The sequence below is a fragment of the Narcine bancroftii genome, chromosome 6 (assembly GCF_036971445.1).
Source record: "Narcine bancroftii isolate sNarBan1 chromosome 6, sNarBan1.hap1, whole genome shotgun sequence".
NCBI classification, from domain to species: domain Eukaryota; kingdom Metazoa; phylum Chordata; class Chondrichthyes; order Torpediniformes; family Narcinidae; genus Narcine; species Narcine bancroftii.
Genome location: NC_091474.1, coordinates 160,598,600 through 160,623,127, shown reverse-complemented (window position 1 = coordinate 160,623,127; position 24,528 = coordinate 160,598,600). Strand labels below are relative to the sequence as shown.

Genomic DNA, 24,528 nt, shown 5'->3' with positions numbered 1-24,528 from the left:
TCTTTTTTAGTTTCTTTATTTTGAGCTTCCATCCTTCAGGCATTGTTTTGGTGAGGTCTTAGTACCTTTCATTTGAGTCACTTCCTCTTGGTGTAAAGGGAAATTTCAAAGTTGTTAGGAAAAGAAATCACCAGTGGTGCTAAGAATCCACTAATGCTTCCATTCAAAACCTGAGCCATTAACGCTGGTATTTGTTGAGGGCTGATACAAGTTACTGGGAAAATATTACTGGATGGTTCAAACCAAATATTTCTTTACAAAGTTTCAGGCCAGACTGTGCAGATTTGTGCATCTGTTGTTTCCATGGAGGATTGGTGACCAGTTGTCACATGTGCATTAGGGTATTCTGGACTTCCACACCTGGACAGAGCAAGTTGGAACACAGAACAAGCTGGAGACCAAGTACACACACTGAAACTCTCCCTCAACTCATGAGACCAGGGATTTCCTATAAACTAGGAAACATTGGAGTTTGAGCTTTACACTACTCAGTGCTGACATGTTTAATGCAGTCCAAATTATTTGAATGTTATTGAACTTCATTAAAAGAAAGCAGGCTTTCCTAGTACTTGCATTTGTAATTCATTGACAACAGAAGGTGTTGCTTTCAAATACATTTGAAACAGACCTATGTGTGTTTGATGAGGTACTAAAGTCCATGGAGGAGAAGCTGAAGATGAGAAATTTGGTCACTTAGTAAGGTCAACTTCAAAGGCAAGACAGCCATGGAACCAAAACCTGAAGGTCATTTCGAGCAGCACAGATAAAAAAAAGTTTGCATCCACAGTTCTAGTATGAGGGTGAGAAGGTGATGTGGTGCTGGCAGTGCAGTGAATGCAGGCAACAGATGGGATTAACCATGATATTTTTTCCATATATTTCTCCATGGCACATGAGAGCATTGCAGCCTACCAAGTCTATGTTAGCTCATGATGCAATCCAATTCCCATGAGCTGGACCCACAACCTATTTTTTCCCACTTTTCCATCAACTTCGCTCTCTCCAGATTCTACCACTCACCTACACAAGGAGCAATCTACTGGAGTCAATTAACCTACCACACAACAGGTCTTTGAGAAAATGCAAGGTTTGCAAGGAAAAATTGACATAGTCGCAGGCTGCACATAAATTATTGAACCTGGCCATCTGTGATGCAATAGCTCTGCCAGTTATGCCACTGTGCCACCCTCCCTAAATCTAGCTTAATGATTGCTGCTGAGAAGTAGTGCATTATTCAAAGCAAGACTGATAATACTTAACAGTTCAATAGACTGTGAAGCACTCAAGACCTCCCTTGCATTGATTTCATCAACACTTCTGGCTCCCTTGGGAAGACAGGTGACATAATAAAAGACCCATATCACCCTGGTCATACTCTTTTCTCCCATCTCAGGTTGGCCACAATATTCAAGGGTTTGAAAACATATACCATCCAATTCATGCAGGCTTCTGCCCTGCTATTATCAGACTCTTGAACCAATTTCTCAGAAGTAAATGATGGCCTCATGACAGCCCTTGTAATGCTCCAACTTTACTTTTCTCCGTGGCACTGTTTGATTTCACACCACCTTTGCATGGATTGATTTGCCCGGATAGCATGTAAAGCAAAGTAATGCACTGCAACTTTGCACATGTGACAATAATAAACCAATTCAATTCAAGCATTGAAACTAGAACAAACTCAAAGAATACTGCACAGGCAACCAATGTAAAAAGACGGACATATTGAAAGCTAGAGATAAAGATGGACTAATGAAAGCCTGAAATGAAGCAAAACGGAAGCAGAGATGCTGCCAAAAAAGGATACTCTGTAGTCATCCCTTTTCACTGCTTGTTGGAAATGCAAACAAAGGAGGGATGGTCACATTGATGTCCTTATAAGACATTTAATTTAATAAAATGCTCTGGAACTCAAAGGGAATGCACTATTGCAATTGACAAAATAGGTCTCAAGAAAAGCAGGTCGAAGTCATAAAAAGTAAATCACTGAAGAACTTCATTGGTCATGAACTTTCCGTTAAAAATAACACAGGACAGTCATCAGGTAAAATGTGAAAATACAAGCAAAATCAGAATTCTTCTTTTGTACTCATTCAGAAGTACAAAACAATGGACATTTTGACCTTGCACTGCAAAAAGGAAATTAACAGAGAATTAGGACCCTTACATCAACGATTGTTGACTTCTCCAGCAATACATGTCCACTGAAAGAGAGTTCTGTTCATAAATAGTTAAAATTAATGTTTCAATACAAGTTTTCATTAAATTTTATTTGACCATGTTCCCTCACCACCTATCGTCAATAAAGATGAGATGGTGGTGACTGAGAGAGACAAGGCAATTGGAGTGAGGGGGCTGGGGGAGGGCAGATGGAAGGCAGTGGATTTTCACTTGAAATACATATACTCCTATGCTAATAATTCTAACACAAATCATTTTAGTTAGAGCTCCAAGACACCCTTTTATCCTTTGGAACATAATTTTCATTCCATTTCGACTGCAGCAAAGTTGAGTAAGATAATACAAAGAGAGAAAACTGTCCAAAACTTACTCTGATGCAGCTGTTGTTGTCATCGATTAATGTGTCAGACACGTCCAATTGTCCTTCCTCCACCACCTTTTGCAATACCATTGCAAAGGTTCCAATCAGCCTGAAAACAGTAGAAAGGAACATCAGCATTTCTTGAATCCATTGTAAGTGGATAAACCCACATTATGTCAGATGTTTTATTTCCAAAAGCAAATTGACTTGTTTGCATGACATGTTTTATGACAGAACTATCAAGAAAAAATCAGACATAATAAAGAGAAACAAGATATCTGGGACTTTAGACTGGGTGAGTCCATGCTGACCAAACATTGTTCACAGCAATTTTGTCCTCATTTCACTTTGTTGTCTAAGGTTCCACCACTCATCTGCACAGTAGAGCAAATATATATTGTCCAATTAACCCACAAGGCTTTGGGAACTGGGAGGAACACAGTGCCACCCAGAAGAAGCCCTTGATGTCATTGGGATGTGGTGGGCATGATAGACAGCAGGCAATCAACAACTTCACAAGCTGGTGTCTCTGTGCTGTTTCAAAAGACCTTTGAGGCAAAGAAACACCATTTTGGAACTCTCTCATGCAATTGATGCTGAGCCATTTGTTAACTTTAAACCTCAGACTGACGCATTTAAATAAGCAACCCAGAGAGTTCACCACAAATAGGGAAAGTAGGATCTGTTTAATCACATGACTGTGTCTTTAGTTATTTTCAATCTTGAATGTAACAGGAATGGGCTGGATTTTACAGAGAAATGGGGAATATCTGAGTAAGCTTTCACACATTCAGAAGTTCAAAACTGGCTAGTAACTGTTCATAGGTGATGCCATGAGCGCACATCACTGCAGAATTCCTTGTGGAGTGAGGAGCAAAGTTGTAATAATAGCTTTCCATTTGTTAGAAAATTTGTTCCAGGCTGGTTCAAGATCAGGGAATTCTTTTCCACTTATTTTTGTTTTTTTTAAAAAAAAGTGCGATGCGCTATTGAGCAGAAAAGCAGGCTCAAAGCAAGGTCTGTTCAACAGGCTTTATTCCACACAAACTTCCACAGAGGTGGCTGTGAGAGTAGCTGTGCTGGCTCTGAGACTGACATCGAGGGGCCGGGTGTAGCTTATATCCCAGAGGGTGATTGGCAGCCGACCGGGTGGGGCTTGGTCCATTCAGGTCAGCAGATTGACAGCCGGCCAGGTGTTGCCTGGTCCTCCAGTGCTCTTCTTGCAGGTACACCTGCAGAATGCCAGTGGTGTTTCACCACAAAAAGTATTTTAGATTTTTATTTTTATCAGATATTTGAATCATTTCATTACAGTTTTTTCATATTAACTGTCCTGCATATTTATCAAATTGTAGTGGCGAACCGGCCCTGCTTGTCACGTGCGGTCAGTGGGGTAGTGTGGCAAAGATGGCGTCAAGGATTCGGTTCTTCCAGTGCAGACCAGAAGTGCACATAAGGGTTTACATCAGCATGACGCGAGTTCCGGGACGCGAGGAGTGGGCTCTGGACCGCCTTAGAGGCTGCAGCATGAATTTCATAGTAAATTAGTTGTGCTAAATGAGTTCACAGCCTGCTGACTTAGTTCTTTCACTGCAATGAACCACAACACGCCACACATGATATTTGCAGGTTCGGCTATTTATTCATTAAAAGTTTGTTCAGTTACTCACTTAATTCCCTCAGCCCTATGTGGAAACCCATGCCTGGGTCATAGGAGTTGTTTCACTTATTAACACTCAAAAACACATGAAAAGCCTTTCTCATTTTATAGTTAGTTTGTTGCTTTTCTTTATTTACTTTCACGAGATCTGTCAGTTAATCATCAGAATGAGTTGAGGATCATAAGGTCGTAACAGCATTGACAATTTTTGTACATAAGCTTTTAAATTTTTAGTTATATCATTGTTTTGTAGATTATGATTTAATTATTGTCACATTAATGGAAGAAACTGACATTTAAAACTGCTACCCTATTCATATTTTAAATGAATGCTATTAATTCCTATTTATATTCTGCTTTTTTCACTATTTGGATGTCTTTCATTTTATTGGTCTAATTTTGTTAACAGAAATTCCCGGGATGCAAGGACAGACTGAGGAATGTTGGAAGAGTTCCTTCAACAAAGGACATAGAATGTTAAAGTACAGTGCAGGCCCTTCAGCCCACAATGTTAGGCTGACTGATAGAAATCCACTCAAAAAACTTAAGGATTTGTCAGAAGTGAATGAGATGCAGTTATGTTGTTGAGTTACATTCAAGATTCAATTTATCATAGTAATAAAACTGTCATATTTACATGAAATTTCTTTTCGACTGCCCGAAGGCAGACAGGTTTGCCACTGGCAGGAATTGCCTAAGCCCGACTTACAGCAAGAGAGAGAGAAGCAAAAGAAAATTCCCCCCCCCCCATACCCGAGTCAACTAGTGTCCAAAGATTCACCTCTAGCACTATGCAGCTCCCCCGCAGCTACACAGAGTCTAGTCCAAACCACGGCAACCTGAGCTCCAGATCCAAGTATTTGACATGGTAAGGAACCCTTCAGCGTGCTCAGCGCCTCCTCGCATCCCAGTTCCAATACCTGGAACCACTCCAGCCAGTCTCCAGCAATCTGCAGCCCAGCCACAAGTCTCCTGACAGCAGTCTCCAGCAGCCTGCAGCTTCCTTGCCTTGAGTCTCTAGCAGCCTGCCGCATTCACTGGTCCATCACCGTGGTCATCACCACTGTGGGCCATCTCCTCCCTATCAGACAGATCCTCCGCTTCTCCAAAATCTCCAGCCATATTGAGTGTAGACCCGCAGTCGCCAGATTTCAAATAAAAACCCCAGTCAGCTCCATCAATGGGCTGTTCAAAGCCTTTTTGGAGCTGATGGCAGTTGACTGGGTGTATGGACCCTGCGGAAGTGCTGCATCTCCACTCCCTCACTCCCTGTGGGTCTGCACCAGTGTTGCTGTTGCAGTGGCTCTGGCAGCACCACCACCTTGATGTCACACATGATGATACAGAATTTGTACTGTAGAATTTACATTTGAAAAATGTAAAGCTATTTTCATTAAATCTAAAAGTGAAATCCACTCATTTCCTTTATACTTCACTTGTTGGATTTATGATCCAGAGATGATGGAAAACAAAAGTCATACTATATGACTAAGTTAAGGAATAACGCTCAAGTCAACTAAAATTGACGATCACGTATCCTTCCTTGAAACAGCCCATATGAACATTTACACATTTAAAATTATCTCCAATTTTAAATGAACTGGAAGGGCATCAATATCTAGTTTGGCAGGGGGATGGGAAAGAGAATGGTAGGGCAGAAAATAGAGCAGATAGTGGAAAGGTTGATGCAATGTGCCATGAGATGGTGAGAGGGACAGGCAGTGGAGGAAGCATGAACTTAGTCAATTGGAGGGATTGAAATGTGTATTTCAAAGCAAGTATGAGGAGATGAACTTAGAGCATGAACTTTGACTGTGAGCCAGAAGAATGAATATCACTGGATGGATATACATCTATCATGCTTTAGGGATCTTATCATTTCAACCACTTATTCTTCCTCAGAGTCAAATCGCACAGAAAAGACCCATCGGCCCATCTCATTCATGCTGACCAAGTTAGTATTCTGGACTAGTCCGATTTGTTTGGAATTGGTTCATGTCCTTCTCAGAACTTCTTATCTATATATCTGTTCAAATGTACTTTGAACATTGTAATTGCACCCACTTTTATCACTTCCCCTGGTAGTTCATTCCAGATATGGAACACCCTCAGCATGAACAAGTTGCCATTCAGGTCCTTCTTAAATCTCTCTCCTCTCACTTTAAAACTCTGCCCTTTAGTTCTAAACTCATGTGTTCTGGAAATAAATTCTGAGCATTATCATTCTATATCATAATTCCTTCTTGCAAGTTTACCATGCCCCTGGATTGGAGGCCCAGCATTCATTTTCAACTTAACGACTTAAATAAAATACTAATTTAAAACTAGAATTTGTTCTTTTATAGGATTGAATATACAGGTTTTCTGGAAATGTCTTATAGTCAACACAAATTTAACATAAAATTATTCATCTAACACAAATCATTTGCTTGTTTTGGATGGGAACCTGAAGTTGACAACTGGATAGGAAATTGGGGCTGTAATGAAACTGAAATCTCATAATAGCAACCAAATGCCCACATCCAAACATTCCTGAAGCACTAAAAGTTTGAAGACACCTTATTTCATGACTTCATCTCAATCTAGCATCCATCAACATCCATCAACGTACTTATGGTTGGGAGATTGCCAGGGGGGCTAAGCCTCCAGAACAGTGCACATAATAGGATATTAGATGTCATTGAGTAGAAGATTTTTGTGGAGATCAGGGGACTACTTTCTAACTCAGTAAACAGATACCAAGCTGGCACCCACAACAGGTGCAAAATCACAAATTCATTCAACTAAGAGCTAAATGGCTGGGACCCTGTACTTTTATCAATGAGAACCTTAGTTCATGTGAAGGTGCAGTGCTGCAGGAACCAGTGCCCTCTTGTCTCATTAAGAAATATCTGAATAAATTCAGGTGTAACATCTTCACTGAATAAAATCTTCAGTCCAGACGTTTGGATTATGCTAAGTATTTTGCACAGGCTAATAGTGCACACATAAATGTGTATAGAATCAAGAAGCTGAATCTCCTCATGAGGAGAAAATAAAATTCTGCAGACGTACCTTAAAAGCAAAATTGATTTCAGGAAATTTAACTAACCTGCTTTAAAAATGGGAGGGCTCCAATCGCTCAGTAGTTAGAGCATTGATCTTGCAAAACAGCGGTCGTGAATTTGATCCTCACTGGGGATTCATTTGTGTGAGGGGTACTGGATAAAGTGATGACTCTGTCTTCAGTATGGTAGACAAAGATAACAAATTTCATGTACAGGAATGTTACATTCTGAATGTAATATTCAGTAACCATAATGGAACCTTTACCTTCACCATTGCTTGTCCTTAAAGAAAATCCAGAATAATTTTGCGTGAATGGATCCACAATGAAAATTATTTTATCCATGGCCACAGTACTTGAACATGCTGACTCCATTTGGTAGACACCAAAGGCATGGATTTGGAAAAAAAATCTGCTTTCACTTTGCCTTATTCTTTATTACCATCAGTGAGGAAAAAAATCATTTCTTCCATTTGATATTATTGTGATGTCTCAGACAGTTATTTAGACTTCATCAGAAAATAATATGCTGGTTGCACACAGGCTCATTAATAATTATACATGGCTTGTCTCCTCAGCTGCAGCACAAAGCAACATGATGAAAAATGGATCAAATAGCAATTCTAATTGCACAGTATATTAATAACTGACATTGAAGCTGTATGGATATGACCAGATATGAAGACATAGAATTACAATCACAGTACAATTTAAAATAAAGGTACAACTGACCATAAGGAGGAGCAGAATTGGGCTATTCAGCCCATTGAGTCTGCTCTACAATTCAAAGCATGGCTGATGTAATATTTCCACTTAATCCAATTTTCTTGCCTTCTCCCATAATCTTTGACACATTCCCTCATCAATAATCTGTCAACCTTCACTGCAAACATACTAATGACTTGCACCTCCATAGTCATCCTTAGCAATGATTTTAACATTTTCACCAACGTCTGAAGAATTTTTTTCTCATCTACTGAAAACATTTTCTCCACATCCACTCAATCCATCCCTTTCTACATTCCATAGGTTTCAATGAGATTTCCCTTTGAAACTCTAGTGAAAGACTCAGAGCCATCATATGCTCCTCATACATTAACCCTCTCATTGTCAGAATAATTCTCGTAAACCTCCTCGAGACACTCTCCAATGCCAGCATGGGACTCTCCTTCGATTTGGAGCCCAAAATTGCATTCAGTACTCTAAAAGTGGTTTGACCAATGCCTTATAAACTCTCAGAATTACATCCTTACAGGAGTAAAAGTATGGAAATAACAAATTCAATGGCCCCAAACTCAGTTTCTTCATAATTATAGTCATTCAATAATAGGGAATTAAACATGTCACAGTGGAAGCTGTTCCATAACCCCCCAGTTGAAATATTACATTGTCAGTTGTTATAGCAGGTGGGGGTGATTCTTAAATGTATTTCATAAATGTTTTTCCATTTGTGATTTAATAGATGCTAATATTCTGTACATCCACTATGCAGTACAGTAGGTGAACATCATTCGAATCTCAAGTAAAGCATAGAATTACTCAATGTTTTTTAAACATGTGGAAGAAGCTACTGCAATTAATATGCTGTCAAGCTTTGTACTTGAAAGACATTCAATTATAGTTTCAAGTTAATGTGATCTGATTCATGTCAAATTTAAGGAGATTTGACATACACAATTTGAAAACTCCTTGATGCAACTCAAATTTTGCTATTCTGAGTAAAGCATCAGCATTTAGATGAAGGAGGGTGCCCTGTTTGTTGCTTAGTGTTTCAATGTCAATGTGAGTTCATGCACAGATGCAACAGGATTCTTATTTGCTGTAGGCAAACAGGGTCACAATGTACACCAATTAAAATAGTAAAAATTAAATTATCTCAATAAGCCAAGACAAAAAAAAACAGGTCAAAAATTCAATCCTGCAGAAAGATCTTATGGTAGTTTTGAGCTCAATAGAGGTTGGATAAAAACTCTTCTTGAATCTGGAAGTGCTGGACTTCTGCACCTTCTCCCTGAAGACAGCAGCAAGAAGAGAATGCAATCAGGGTGGTGGGTCCTTAATGATATTGGCAGCCCCTGAGGCAGTGACTCACATAAAAGTTTTCAATAGATGGATTGCAGGTGCACATGATAGACTTGGCTGGGTTTTACACTCTCTACAGCCTTCTGTGCTCCTGACTTGAGTTAAAAAGCCAGGCCATGATGCAACTGGGCTGTACACTTTCCACAGTACACCTGTAGAAATTTGATAAAAGTATTTGATGACATGCCAAATCTCCTTAGCCTCCTGAGAAAGTACCATCATGTGTTTGCTTTGGCAGCACATATACTAAAATTGGAATGATACAGAGAAGATTAGCATGGCCCCTGCGCAAGGATGACACACAAATTCACGAAGAGTTCCACATTAAAATAAATAAACAAACATAAATAAACAAGCAAATAAATAAAGTAGCGTCACTTGTGTACCTCCTTCGCAGTTGCCATGATGTTTTGGCTCCAGGAGAGGTCCTCTGATATGTGGACTCACAGGAACTTAAAGGAACTAACTCTCTTCACTACTGTCTTGTCAATGAAGACAGGTGGATGGTCCCTCAGCCTCCCCTTCCCAATGTCCACAATCAGCTCCTTGAGATTGCTGACATTGAGCGCATATTGTTGATGTGCACCATCCAATAAGATTCTTAATCTTCAACCTATATTCCGACATAATTTCCTGTTATTTAGCCAACAAATGTGGAGTCATCAGTAAGCTTTTTGACTGCATTCTATTTGTAGTTGGCTGAACAATCATGAGTGCGTAGGAGAATAAGCACACAGTCTTGAGGCACTGGTGTTTTTGGTCAGTGAGGGGGAGGTGATGTTACTAGCCACACAAATAAGGAAATTCAGGATCTGGCTGCAGAGGGATAAACATTTAATTTTCATTCCAGGATAACCCTGGTGCAGAACAGCTCCAACTTTGTAATCACAGTTATAATATGGAGTGTGAATGTGATTTTACATTTAGAGTGAGAATACAGGAATACTTATTTTATATTTGCTTGTAAAGTTCCCAAATTGCATTGTTTGATGCAATGAGCCAAACATTATTGTTAATTACATTTGCCAGTAAGAAATCATGTTGTTCTCAATGAGCATCCTTTCATTGAGAGAACTGATTTCTATTTATCCTTACATATACCATTTTTGGTTGCACAAACTCATTAACAACTGCTAACTGACTTTGTAAACATATAGACACTGGAATTACCAGTTGAAATTTACCAGCTTTGGTCAGAGAACAGAAGTCAAAATGAACACATTGATCCAACAGATTTAATCCAAGTTTTCAAAAACATTTCTGATTATTTAAAATGCTCAGGATTGACGTGTATTAGTTAACAGCATTTTTCAGATATCTGACAAATGGCTTTAAGCAGGCCCAGTTTAAACAGCAGGACACATCCCCACTGCTGTCGCTGAACCTGACAAGACACTTGAGATCCCCACTCCGATCCCAAACACCTCCCCTGATTGGCACCATCAATAACCACAGAGTCAAGAACTGAGGGAACAATAGGCTTTAATATACACAAGACTCAGGCTGGCCCGGATCCAGGCACAGGAATGCTTGAAAGGGGGAGGTAGCTCGAGCTTTATGGGCCAGGGCAAAAGGGGAGGAGACATAGGGGATGAGTTATTAGTGGGCGGGCCAGCCTCATATGTACAGTAGTTGGTAGAGACTATATACAGTGGAGGACAACATATCAGTACATCCCTACTGCCAACAGGAAACTGCCCTTGAGCCCAAGGTTCTTGCTCAGATATGCGATGCCTTGCCACCGCCATCACTGAACCTGCCCATGAGCCCAAGGTCCCCTTTCCCCCAGCCCAGTTCCAACAGCATAATACTTGTATCAGCCATTAAAATAACAACAAAGAACAGGGGAAGGGTTTAAGAATGAAATTAAAGTTTAATTCTTACAAAAAAAGTGATCTCAGCTTACAAAGATAAATACAGCAACATTCAAAATGGATTCAAAATGACACTAACAGCACATCAGAGACCCATTTGAGCATAGCAGGTTAAAAAAAAAACATTTTTTTTTCAACTTGTGACATCATGTTGCTGTTGAAAACTTTTGTGGATAACTGAGAATTTTAGTAAAGTTGTTTTCCGATAATCAGAAATGTACTGTAGTAGCACAACATAAGAGAATTTTAAAGAATTTATAATTAAAAAATAGCATTCTGCTTGATCCAAGATGATGGTTATTCATTCCAATGTAATCTTCCATTGTTTTAGTCATTTACAAAATGTGCAACTAAATTAAGGATGCGAACCACAGAGACATCAAAATGGCTTCTAAAGAGCTATTTGGGAGTTGACAGCCAACTCAGCAAATCAACCAGTCTGTAAAGCAGTTAGTTGCATTGAAATGAAAAATAATTTCACAGAATGATAGAATGATCCAAGAGCATAGCTACAAGCTACTTGGCCCATCAAACCTCTGGTGACTTGGTATTTCCAATCATTTCTAATCTCCTGTGTCCTCCCCTCCCCACACAACCCTCCAATTATTTCTTCTTTGAAATGCATTCCAGAAGTTTCTATTGAATCTGGATCTACATTCAAAGTCATAAAATAATCATCTTATCTTTCCCTGCTACTGCATTTGTGATTAATCTTCTGAAAAATATCATTTATTAGAAGTGGGTATTTGGATTAATGCAGACTTCAGCTGAGTGAAATTGAGTCAACCAGAGAGAATTTATAATTTATGTTCAGGAGTCCAGAAGTGGGGGGGGGGGTGGAAGAAAGAAAACATAAATCACCACCGTCCATCACTCTGGCAACAGATATAATTGGGCTAATTATCGGCCAGGAGAATTCAAAGAATCTGTAAACCTCAAGAGACTTGTTTCCTGTTTTGTCCTTTTGGAACTTTGCTGCTAAGTAATTTCTGCTTTTATCTCACAGTCTTTGACAAGGTTGGGTGTTTTAAACTTCTCAGCAAACTATCTTGGAAAAGCATTGTGTGGTTTCCTTTTTTCTAATCTAATTGCTCCATTTGAACTTTTGTTGATGGCTCATTCTCTTCCTCTTCATTAAGTCACTATATCTTCCATTCTGCCTTTCATCATTTTTTTCCCATCACTTGATCTTATCCATGATATCCATCCTCTGTTTGGGGAAATGAACACCCCTTTGCTGCATTGCTGTTCACCCCACAGACATAAGAATCAATGCTTATTTGTCTATTCCTTTAATTTTGCCTTTCTCTCTTTAGAATTCTGTATTGGCTCATTTCAACCTTCCAAACTCAGTTCAGATCATCAACAATTCTCTTCTCACTTTTACAGCTGTCACAATTTTAAAAAATTCTGGTAAATTGGAAAAACTATGCACCATCCTCTCCTCACATCTCCTCCAGATATTTTTGTTCCTTATTTACCAATGCCTTCAGCATCCTCTGCTCTATTGGCCTTCCCTTTCCTCGAACTTACCAGTGACATTACTTTTTATTCCCTCTGCACCTTCCCCAATCCCACCTTCCATATCTCCACCAGCCCAAGCCCAAATTCTCTGCATCTTCCTTCATCTCTAATTTTTCCCAGTTTTGATGCAAAGTCATTGACTTAAAACATAAACCCGGTTTCATTGTCTTCCGATGTTGCCTGAGCTGTTGAGTAGTATTACATTATGGATGAGAAGACGGAGTGCCAACTTCATTGGATAGGAAGAATATTACCGTGAACATGTGAAAATACCACTTGTTTGAAATAGAAATAGTAGTAAAGGAGGTTTGAGGAAATTTGATTTCAATAAATAGATTATTTTTGCAAAATAACATTTTGAATTTGAATTCTTAAAAATTATAGTTTGAAAAAGTGGATTATAAAGGGATATGAGGAATAAAGAACATGCGATTGGCTGTGATGAGTCGTACAGAAAAATGTCAGCATATACAGGTTGGATTCTGGGGTGTGTTACATTCACTTTGGTCCAATAACTCCATCGTTTTAATCCCTTAGACATTTCCTCTCATCTTTCCTGTTTGGTTCCTTGATTAATAATTTATCAGCACAGATCTCTCTCTTATCCCATCTCCCCAATTTCCATTTTTCTCCTCATCATCCATTTCATTCTTACTTTCTTGATTCAAAGACATATTTTGGATTTTTTTTTGCATCCATTTCAAGCACAAGGTCAAAAATTGCTCTTAATCTCAGTGACTTTCACAAGTGCACGAAGGTTAGTACGGACTCTATAAGCATATAGACACTGGAATTACCAGTTTAAATCTCTCAGCTTTGGTCAGAGAACAGAAGTTGCTGTCTTGTGTCTATCATTGATCCAATAGATTCAATCATCTCAAACGTTTATTCTGTGACAAACATTAATCAAAGGATGGAAGGTTTAATTTGAACAAGAAAGTCTGCAGACGCTGTGATTGTAGTTTAAAAACAGAAATATATAATCAATGATTTGGACCTGAGGCCTTCATCAAAGTATGAGCAGAAAGCAGACATGTGCTCAAATAAAAAGGTAGGGGAGGAGGGAAGAAGGGGCAAGGGAGGAGCACTGCTTCTGATTATCTCAATCAGTTTTGACAGAAGCTGAGAGGCTTGATCCAGCCATGTTGCCTTGCCACAGGCTATCATATTGTTCCAAGGCCAGTGAGGCCTCATTATGCCTTGTGCCCAGCTATGAGAGAACTTTTTCAGCTCTCTACACCTGGCCTGGATGATGCATCCTCTTTAGCAGGCCAAACCCAGCACAATCTGGGACATCAATTTTGAGAGATAGAAAGTAGTCATAGACAGTCATTATGAATTAATTAAGCAAATGCTCAGCCTAATTACCCTGACCATATTTCATGTTGTTGTCAATAAAGATGTGACATACGAGGCCACAGATTTGAGCAAATTGTTTGGCAGGATCCCAAATGGAATTCTGATCAGAAAAGTGAACTCCTCAGGAATGCTTACAAGAAGTAAACTGGATCCAAATTTGGCTCAGGGGCAAGAAGTAATTAGTATTTAAGCTTTAGGAGCCAAGATTAGAAATTTGGCAGAAGACGGCTGTGTGTTTGATATTGAGGAAGACTAGATGGTTAGGTGGGCAGAAAAGTGACGGACTGGAAAAGTTAGAGGCAACACATTCGAGGAGCAAACAAGCAATATACAAAAAATGGCAAGGCAGTGAGAAGAGAGAAGGAACACAGGAAATGGATTGATCCCCCTCCCAAGGTCAACAGCATTCTGGAATAGAATGATCTATCTCTCCAAGCACAAATATGAATGAGAATCAGATTAATAACAATTACTGGTAGTTATATGTAAAAAGATTAAAGGGGAATGGAGGACCTCAGTTTTCTTCAGGCTGACTTCCAGGCCAAACATTTTGGCAGTTTCCGCAAAGCAGGACGTCAAGCGCTGAAGAGCTGGCTCTGAATGGGCAACTAAAGCGGCATCATCTGCAAAGAGTAGTTCACGGACAAAATGTTTGGCCTGGAAGTCAGCCTGAAGAAAACTGAGGTCCTCCATCAGCCAGCTCCCCACCATGACTACCAGCCCCCCCACATCTCCATCGGGCACACAAAACTCAAAACGGTCAACCAGTTTACCTATCTCGGCTGCACCATTTCATCAGATGCAAGGATCGACAATGAGATAGACAACAGACTCGCCAAGGCAAATAGCGCCTTTGGAAGACTACACAAAAGAGTCTGGAAAAACAACCAACTGAAAAACCTCACAAAGATAAGCGTATACAGAGCCGTTGTCATACCCACACTCCTGTTCGGCTCCGAATCATGGGTCCTCTACCGGCACCACCTACGGCTCCTAGAACGCTTCCACCAGCGTTGTCTCCGCTCCATCCTCAACATCCATTGGAGCGCTTACACCCCTAACGTCGAAGTACTCGAGATGGCAGAGGTCGACAGCATCGAGTCCACGCTGCTGAAGATCCAGCTGCGCTGGATGGGTCACGTCTCCAGAATGGAGGACCATCGCCTTCCCAAGATCGTATTATATGGCGAGCTCTCCACTGGCCACCGTGACAGAGGTGCACCAAAGAAAAGGTACAAGGACTGCCTAAAGAAATCTCTTGGTGCCTGCCACATTGACCACCGCCAGTGGGCTGATAACGCCTCAAACCGTGCATCTTGGCGCCTCACAGTTTGGCGGGCAGCAACCTCCTTTGAAGAAGACCGCAGAGCCCACCTCACTGACAAAAGGCAAAGGAGGAAAAACCCAACACCCAACCCCAACCAACCAATTTTCCCTTGCAACCACTGCAATCGTGTCTGCCTGTCCCGCATCGGACTTGTCAGCCACAAACGAGCCTGCAGCTGACGTGGACTTTTTACCCCCTCCATAAATCTTCGTCCGCGAAGCCAAGCCAAAGAAAAAGGGGAATAAAATTCAAGAGGAGTGCTTGAGAAGATGATAAAAGCAGAAACTTTCATGTTTATAAAGTATGGAATGAGTACTTGGAAGTGCTATAACCAAAGATCTGTGAACTGGAAGCTAAGAAATGGTATTAGTTTAAAAAACTTATTTTCAGCTGGCTTGAAGACAATTGGCTGAACAGATTCCTTCAAAATTACAGTTAATATATTCGACTGCTCACTGTACCTCCTGAAAATGTTGTTAATAACCCTTGACAATTGGCTAGGCATTGTAGAGCTAAGCTTGAAGTACAGATCAGTCTTTGCCAAATATCCCAAGTTTCAGATATCTTTGTCTAACATTCAAAATCCTTATCACTTATCCCTCCTATACCAGTCAACCTTTCTCACTCATGAAACGGCTACAGGCTTTATTATCGAGATCACAGAGTTTGAAGGTAATCTTACACAGATTCATAAAAGCATGATGCATGCAAAAGATCAATGCATAGTTTTTCCCAGGGCAGATTCTAGCACTGCAGAGCATAGGTTCATAATGAGATGGGAGATTTAAGAGGGACCCGAAGGCAACTTTTTCAACAGGAGGGTGGTGATGCATCTGGGATAAGATGCCAGCAAAATTGTAGAAGCAAGCCAAATTTTGATATTCAAAAGACATTGGGACCGATCTATGGATAGAAAAGGTCCAGAAGCATATGGCCAAAATTCAGGAAAATGGGACTAGCATAGACAATCAACATGGTCAGCATGGGTGAGTTAGGCCAAAGGCATATGAATGGACAGGGCCAGCGTCTTCTCAGCCCAAACTCAACATAATCCCAGAGTGGCTTGACCAAGAAAACTGACTTACTGAACGTACTGAATTAAGTAAAAAAAAAACAAAAAGCATTGGTAACAGAAAAAGTACAAGTGTCAATAAGCAAGATTCTATTTGTCTAAATGTCTGCCTCAATAAATTCTTTAAAGCTGCATTTTAGAACAGAAACTTCAGGAAAAGTAAAATATTGCTTATGCGACTCTTGATATGAACAATACAGAAGCCGATTCAGGCCACATACACCATCAGCCTGTTATCCCCACCACTGAGCCCACCTTGACATTGATTAATGTATCTCCAGACAATTAGCAGCTATAGGCCAAGCATTGAAAAACTGGAATTAGTATCAAGGGATGCTTGATTTTGGAAGTGGTGGGCAAAATGGCTGATCAATATGATTATGGCTGACCCTGCTCCTCAAGTCCACCTTTCTTCCTGATCCCCATACCCTCCCCATTATTTTGTTATCCCAAAGTCCATTGCTCAGGTTTGAATATACTCAATGATTGAATATTTCTTGCCTTTTGGAGAATTACAAAAGATTTATAATCTTCATTCAGCATAAAAAATTACCAAATCAGGCTTTAGACCAAATATTTATTCTGAGATAAAGCCTCTGTTTCCTCTCTACCCTCTATATTTGGGAAAAAGTTTTTTTTGGCCTCTAAAACCTAGCATCCAGCAGTACCAAGGTGTGTGAATTATTCATCCATCAATGTATCAAATGTTTGTCAATAAGTTGATTCACAAAGGCTAGTATAAATTATTCAGCTACTGTTGCTGTACCAATTTACTCTCAGGTGTTCTATAATTCACAAGCTCTCAGTTTTCAGCAATATTTACCTTTCTGGGGTCTCCAATGATCTCACATTGAATTCTGTGATCTCACTTACATGTTGATATTTGATAGTACAGAGTGCACACATCTGGATTATGTTAGAAGATGCATCTTGATGAGTAAAATGTAAAAATACTTTTGATTGTTTTGAGCAAGGCATGTTTTGCCACCATGAGCAATAAAGTTTGAAAAGCATGAACCCCTCTATGCACACTCACAAGTCTCACTGCCCAATACCAGGGCACAATCATTTTTTTTTACAATTTATGTAATCATCTGATCAACGATTTTTCTTTCCAAAGTAGATGACCTCATAATTACTTATATTCGTGCTTCTCATTTTTGAACAAATGCAGTTTATTTCGTGGCAAATAGAGCTGAAAATGTTTGTTTGTTTGTTTGTTTTGGGGTACCATGGTGCAATTTCTTGAAACCAGCAAAAGAAGACTTGTTTCAGCACCTGCATGGCTTAATACAAATTACTGCCTTGAAGAAAGCTGCTCTGAAATCCGTCCCCATGGAAAATTTCCTGACATTCAAATACAGATGCATGTGCAGGTTATGAAATATGCATAGAGAGTTTTCATTTCAATGACAAACTATTGCAGCATCCAAATTGGTTGGCTGCAAGTATGTCCACATATTATAAATGAAACTAATAAAATATTAAAAATATACACCAGTTTTCTCCATCTTTTAGCGAGGGAATAGATCTTCAACTATTTATCTCTGTATTTTTTGTATTGTTCTATTGCAGTGGTTCTCAACCTTTTTCTTTCACTCACATACCACTTTAAGTAATCCCTATGTCATTAGTGGACTGTGATTAGTAAGGGATTGCTGTGGTATGTGAGTGGGAAGGAAAAGTTGAAAATCAGTGCTCTGGAACCAATTGTTACTGAAATATTTTGCTTGAGAAAAATTGTCATTGGCCCATTTTCTTTGGAGTTATGAAACCATGCACATAACGAGTCAATTAGGTACAATTAAAACAGTGGTTTTCTGTTCACCCACATACCACCTTAAGCAATCCCTTACTAATCACAGAGCACCTATGGCATAGGGAATACTTAAAGTGGTATGTGAGTGGAAAGGAGCAAGTTTGAGAACCACTGTTCTATTGTAACCGGCAAGCAACTCAAGTCCAAGTTTCTACATGCATTTTTACTTGTTCCTTTGTTGTTTAGATATTTTGGAGATTGGCAAAAAGCTATGTGTAAAACTCTTGTCTCACTGTTTACACCAAGCAGCATCTGGGGATGTCTACATCATTTAACATACATTTTGAAAAGATCAGAACAAAGTATCAAAAACTTTCATAAAGTACATCACCTGATGCAGTCTAAAACCTAAATGTCAACTAGCCATTTGCCTCCAACAGATATTGCCCGACCTGTTGAGTTACTCGAGCAGATTGCGAATATTGCAAAAAAAAGTCTTGTCTCCATAGAAAAAATCCACAATTCTTGCAATAGAACTTTCCTTTGATATTTTGTATTACATTTCTCCAAGAAAGTACAAAATCAGTTGTAGTAAAAGCAAATATTTCAGAATAGAAATTGGTTCTCATTGTGACCGTAAAACAGACATGAATAATGAGTGTCCACTGACACTTGAAAATGTCCAACTCAGAAAAGAGTCTCGCAAGTCTCAAGATCTGCCTTAAAGCATGTGATAAGACAATAAATCTGAGTTTCTTGAAGTAAAAAGAAATCACAAATATAGTTTCAGCACCATTCAGGAAAAGAGAAAATGGGAATCACATTGAATCTCTTGGAAACTTGGGGCAATAACCTCTTTCTCAATGTCAATAAGACTAAGCAGATAAATCTTTGACATAAAAATGATGAGGCCACACCTGGAATACTGTGTGCAGTTCTGGGCTCTTTTAAAACACATCGTTGATTTTCACAATGACTATGTGTACTTTTCACAGCTTAAAGTGGTGCATCCACTGCTGTTAATTCTGGAATGAGACCAGGTCCTCACCCGGTTTCCAGGGGAAATCATAGCCAATAGCCTTGCACTGAGGTATTATTAATATTAATCAGCCTGTTCTTGGGATTTTGGTTAAATTGCTAGATGTTATTTCAATCAATAATCCATAAACACCCGCAAAATCTCAACAGATAGTTTAATTGTGAGACTGCAAGCGCTAACAGCAAAACGTCTGAAGCTTTTAATTCCCAGTTCCGCCATGGGTTTGTTATTGTTCTCATGCCACAGACCCCTGGGGCTGATGACAAAACCATGAAAAGTAATCTTGTTGGTCCGGGTTAAGTCCATGACCTGCTGGGAAAGATGTCTATACTTTTCTTCGAACATCCTCAGGATGGAATTTTGATCACCTTCATATCTTATTGTGACATCAACCCTAATTGCCTTTTGATTCCTGACAAAAATCAAATCAGGTTTCCACAATTGACCTTAGTCATCATGAAAATGTGGTTCGACGTAAACTTCCCATCTATATTGCATTAGTTTTGCCCTCAGAAGTTCTGCGATTTTATTGTGTCATTTGATTCTTGTCTTTTTTTACTGCCCAACACTAACTGGAGATGTGTGCAATGGTTTCATTAGCTATGTTGCATCTGACAAGTTTTCACTCTGTCAGCTTTTCTCTTATTTCTTGTACAGTGTGAGGGATATTGTCTGCATTTCAATAAAAGGGCATTAATGAATTGATGCTCTTTCCATGTCTTGTGCCAAGAGACACACGCATTGGAAATTTTGTTTCTGAATTTCCAAATACCTGAGCCTTGCACATGAAGACTCACCCATCTTTCAAATTCACAGTTGCGCCAGTTAAACTTAAACAAAGACCTCTTGTTAGTTTTAGCTTCAAAATCCCCTTCCAAGTGATCAAACAGGCTATCAGCCATCAATCCGGTCTCTCCTTTACTCAGAATTGACTAAATGATCTCAAGCTTCAATAATTTATCAATTCTGGCTTGGTTTTCTTCCTCTGCAAAATAAAAGGAGTCCCGAATGATGTTATCTTCTGACCTCTTGAGTGCTCGTCTTTTCTGAATCATTGTGATCCGGATTTGAATTTCTAATTTTGGAAGAGCTAGTCCTCCGTCTCTATTTCTTGCATAGAGAATGCTGTCAGTGGTATTGAGTGGCAGGTGGAGTATATTCTTCACTGTTTGAATTTGTCTATCCAGGTCTTTTGAGATATTTTGTGAAGCTTCACACAAGACCAGATGGTAGAACAATATTTGTTTACAAAATTTCAACTTTCTGACTCTGCTTGAGTTTTGAATGAATGAGGCTATCAAACCAACATGTCAGTTTCTCTTTACAATTGCCTCCTAATGCACTCAACCATGGGTCTATTCATGCATCCAGATATTTATCAATTTTCCATGGCTGTACAAATGTGATCTTTTTGTTGAATCTCCACTTTTCCCTCACGTTGTACAAGTAAGGTTTTCTCTTGCTGACAAAGTGGAATGTTGTCAAGATGTTGACGTTCTCCACCATCCCTTCATAGGAATCATTCAGGATTGTTACGTCATCTGTGAAGGCTAACACAGTACATTTTGAGGTTCCTGTCAGTGTTACCATCTCAATACGCTTTCCTTGCTGCTCAAGAGTAGAGATAAGTGGGTCCATGGTGATGTTAGAAAGAATGGGGGTGGGGGTACGGACAAAACTTTCCATGTTCTAATATTTCCCAATTTCAAAACATATCACCTTCAAGGAAACATGAGTGACAATATTCCGAATTACCATTTTATTAATCCAATAAACCAAACTTTGCAGATGCAGCTTTAAGTAGCTTTAAGTCCTTAATAAAACAAATAAACATTTTGCATAACTTCACATTAAGATTTTCATAATGACAAATAAACAAAACATACTGTATAATGATATAACAATATCCAACTTCAAACAGATACAAGACAAAATAAGATGAATTAAAAGAAAAGTATCTTGAGCTTACGTCCCCTTCATAATTTTTTGAAGAATGAGATGCAAGCTCTTGGTCCCCTCTGATATTACAACAGATGATGTCAGAGTCACTATGGTAACACTAAAAACAATTTTTCTTAAAAAGGATAGGCACAAAATTAACTATGAAACAAAAACACAAGGCTTTAACCTTTATGGGGGAACAATCGCCTTGCTTTATCCTTCTCACGATGTTAACCTTCCCAGTTTTCCCCCCTCTGATTTCTACTGTCATGGTGGTGTTAATATTTAGATCTGTGATCAGTTCTATAAAAATCTTTGGGGCTCCCACTCATCAATACCTTTTGTATGTCTTAATGGCCCTGCTGAGTCAAATGCTTTAGCCAGGTCCACAAACACAACTGCCAGATCTTTATTGTTTTTCTTGGATCTGCTGATCATGTTTTGCAGGATGGCAATATTCTTGTTACAGCATGATGTATTGATTAGAAAGCCCTTTTGTCTTTCCCTCACTTAGACGTTTTGTTAGGATCTTCATAAACATCCTCAAAATAAGAGCCCTATCGTAATTGGCCTCCAGTTGGTCAGGTCTTTAAGTTCTTCCTTGTCTTCCATCTTTGGAATCAATACCATCTGGCTGTTCTTTAAACATTCTGGGATCACTCAAAACTTGAGCCATATATTAAAAAAGTTTGGTTAGTGTATTCATCATTACCCATTATGTTTAGCAGGTCCTTCTTTTTCAGACCATCCAGACCTGGAGCAGTGTCCTCCTTCGTAGTTTGGAGTGCTGCTTTTATTTCCTCCATTTCAATGTCCTTAAGGAGCTTTTCTTCATCAAACTCACCCCAATATCTCTCCAATTTCTGCAGGTCGGCTCAATTATTTTCAGCTCCAAATCTATATTGAAGAACTTTTCCACATCCTGCTTCATTATCAAACACTTGCATTGTTCTGGCACACCCATGATCTTTAATGCTAAGCATTTCCATTCTTTTTCATAAAGTGTCTGGGTTTCTCTGTAGATTGCCTTTTTTCTGGTTGTCATTCTGGCATTCCCAGTGTCCCTGTGGAGTGCTTTATTTAAGTAAATATGTTCAGTGTTTGCACGTGACTTTCCATTCTGACATGCAATTTTCTTAATAATCTTCATGGAAGTACCGTCTAGAAGATTGAGACCAGAGTCATAATTTTTCTTGTTCTTATTGCCCAACAATATCAAGAGCTGATCTATTGATTCCTGGATGTTTTCAGGCATCATATCTATGTTCATCTTTCCAATAGTTTTCTCAGGCCTCTTGAAGGGCAAATCCATTGCAATTATATTAACTGGCATAGTCTATTCCTTGCAGATCTTCTAATGCTTCAGTTTTTCTTTCTATGCTTCTGCAGAGGTCTCCTTTTATCAGATCTCTGTTGGTTTTTTGTCGTTCAAATCTTCGCAATCTCAATGTTAATAAATCGTGCCCTTTTACATTTTTCCTCCAGTTCAATTAATAAAGCTGTTTCATTATCTGTCCATTGATTTATTTTCTGACCAGGTTCCTTTTTGCCGAGCACCCCTTCGACATGCTTGATATTTCAGACTTGGAAAGGTTGGACTCGGGGTCGGAGGAGGCAGTGAGTCAGCGGCTGGTGTTGGGTGAGAGGAGGAGGAGCCAGGAGTAAATTGGGGTTAATTGGTAAGGGCTAATAAAAGGAGTAGAAAGGGAGGGAGCGGCGCAGTGAATGAGTGTCCCAGTGTCGGAGTGGGGACTTGGGACTTTGGCTCGAGGGACTTCGGCGAGAAGGAGCTCCTTGTGTGGAAAGGTATCTTTGAAATAACATATTTATAGTAAGGAAGGAGGAAATGGAGTCAGTTGGGGTAGTTAAGTGCTCCAGTTGTGGGATGTGGGAAATTAGAGACAGCACAGCTGTTTCTGATGACTACACCTGCAAAAGGTGCATCCAATTGCATATAATAAGTGACCGTGTTAGGGAGCTTGAGCTGCAATTGGATGAACTGAGGATCATAAGGGAAGCAGAGGCAGTGATAGAGAAGAGTTACAGGGAAGGCAGGAGTCAGGGAATCGGGTGACTGTGAGGAAAGGAGGGAGAGTGCCTGTGCAGAGTACCCCTGTGGAAGTGCCACTCAGCAACATGTATTCGGTATTGGATACTGCTGGGGGGGAACAGCCTAACGGGGACGAGTCGTGGGGGTCAGGTCTCTGGCACAGGGGCTGCCCCTGAGGTTCAGAAGGGAAGGAGGGAGAAGAACAGGATATTTGTAGTTGGGGACTCATTAGTCAGAGGGACAGATAGAAGGTTTGTGGAACGAGATCGGGGATCCAGGTTGGTCTATTGCCTCCCTGGTGCCAGGGTCAGGGATATCTCTGATCGAGTTCATAGCATTCTGCAAGGGGAAGGAGAACAGCCAGAAGTCATGGTCCATGTGGGGACCAATGACTTAGTTAGAAGTGGGGATGAGGTCCTGAAACAGGATTATGTGGAATTAGGTAGGAAGTTAAAAAACAGGACCTCCAAGGTAGTAATCTCTGGATTGCTGCCGGTGCCATGCGCTAGTGAGGGTAGAAATAGGAGGATGTGGAGGATGAATGTGTGGCTAAAGAGATGGTGCAGGGGGTCAAGGGATAAGATTTCTGGATCATTGGGATCTCTTCTGGGGTCGGACCTGTACAAAAGGGACGGACTCCACTTGAACTGGAGGGGGACCAATGTGCTGGCAAGCAGATTTGCTAGAGCTGTGGGGGAAGGTTTAAACTAGTTTGGCAGGGGGGTGGGGAACAGAGTGTGAGAGTAGTGTCAAGGGAGCATGGCCACCTAGATAGGAATAATAACGATAACAAAGGTAGGATGGAGATTAGGGTAAAAGGTAGAAAAGAGAATATATGTGAGGGTCATTCTCTGAAATGCATATATTTTAATGCAAGAAGCATAGTGAACAAGGTAGATGAGCTTAGAGCATGAACAGATACTTGGGGTCATGATATTGTGGCAATTAGTGAGACCTGGCTACAGGAGGGGCAGGACTGGCAAACTTAATATTCCAGGATACATTTGTTTTAGATGTGATAGATCAGGGGGTAAAAAAGGGGGAGGAGTTGCTCTGCTTGTTAAGGAGGACATTACTGCCGTGAGGTGGCAGGATGGTATGGAGGGATCGACCAGTGAGGCTGTTTGGGTGGAATTGAGGGGTGGAGGAGGCAAGAGGGTGCTAATAGGGGTGTATTACAGACCACCAAATGGGCCAAGGGAATTAGAGGAACAAATTTGTAGGGAGATAATGGATATGTCTGAGATTCATAA

The 24,528-nt window shown here is 40.0% G+C and overlaps 1 protein-coding gene and 1 non-coding gene across 11 annotated transcripts in view; one reads left to right on the top strand and one right to left on the bottom strand.

Moving 5' to 3' along the window:
- The window catches only part of otofa (otoferlin a), a 547,981-nt gene that overhangs the window by 242,799 nt on the left and 280,654 nt on the right, over positions 1–24,528 (bottom strand). For all 10 annotated transcript variants that reach the window (XR_011340468.1, XM_069886486.1, XM_069886480.1 and 7 more), the window contains one exon: positions 2,552–2,651. Coding sequence is in view for 9 of the 10 variants with exons in the window: in XM_069886486.1 (XP_069742587.1) it covers positions 2,552–2,651 (100 nt within the window). In the remaining variant the exon portion in view is untranslated. The remainder of the gene's footprint in view (positions 1–2,551; positions 2,652–24,528) is intronic.
- LOC138737798 (U6 spliceosomal RNA) lies at positions 9,553–9,659 on the top strand. The gene has a single exon (XR_011341240.1). It is a non-coding gene; the product is annotated as a U6 spliceosomal RNA (small nuclear RNA).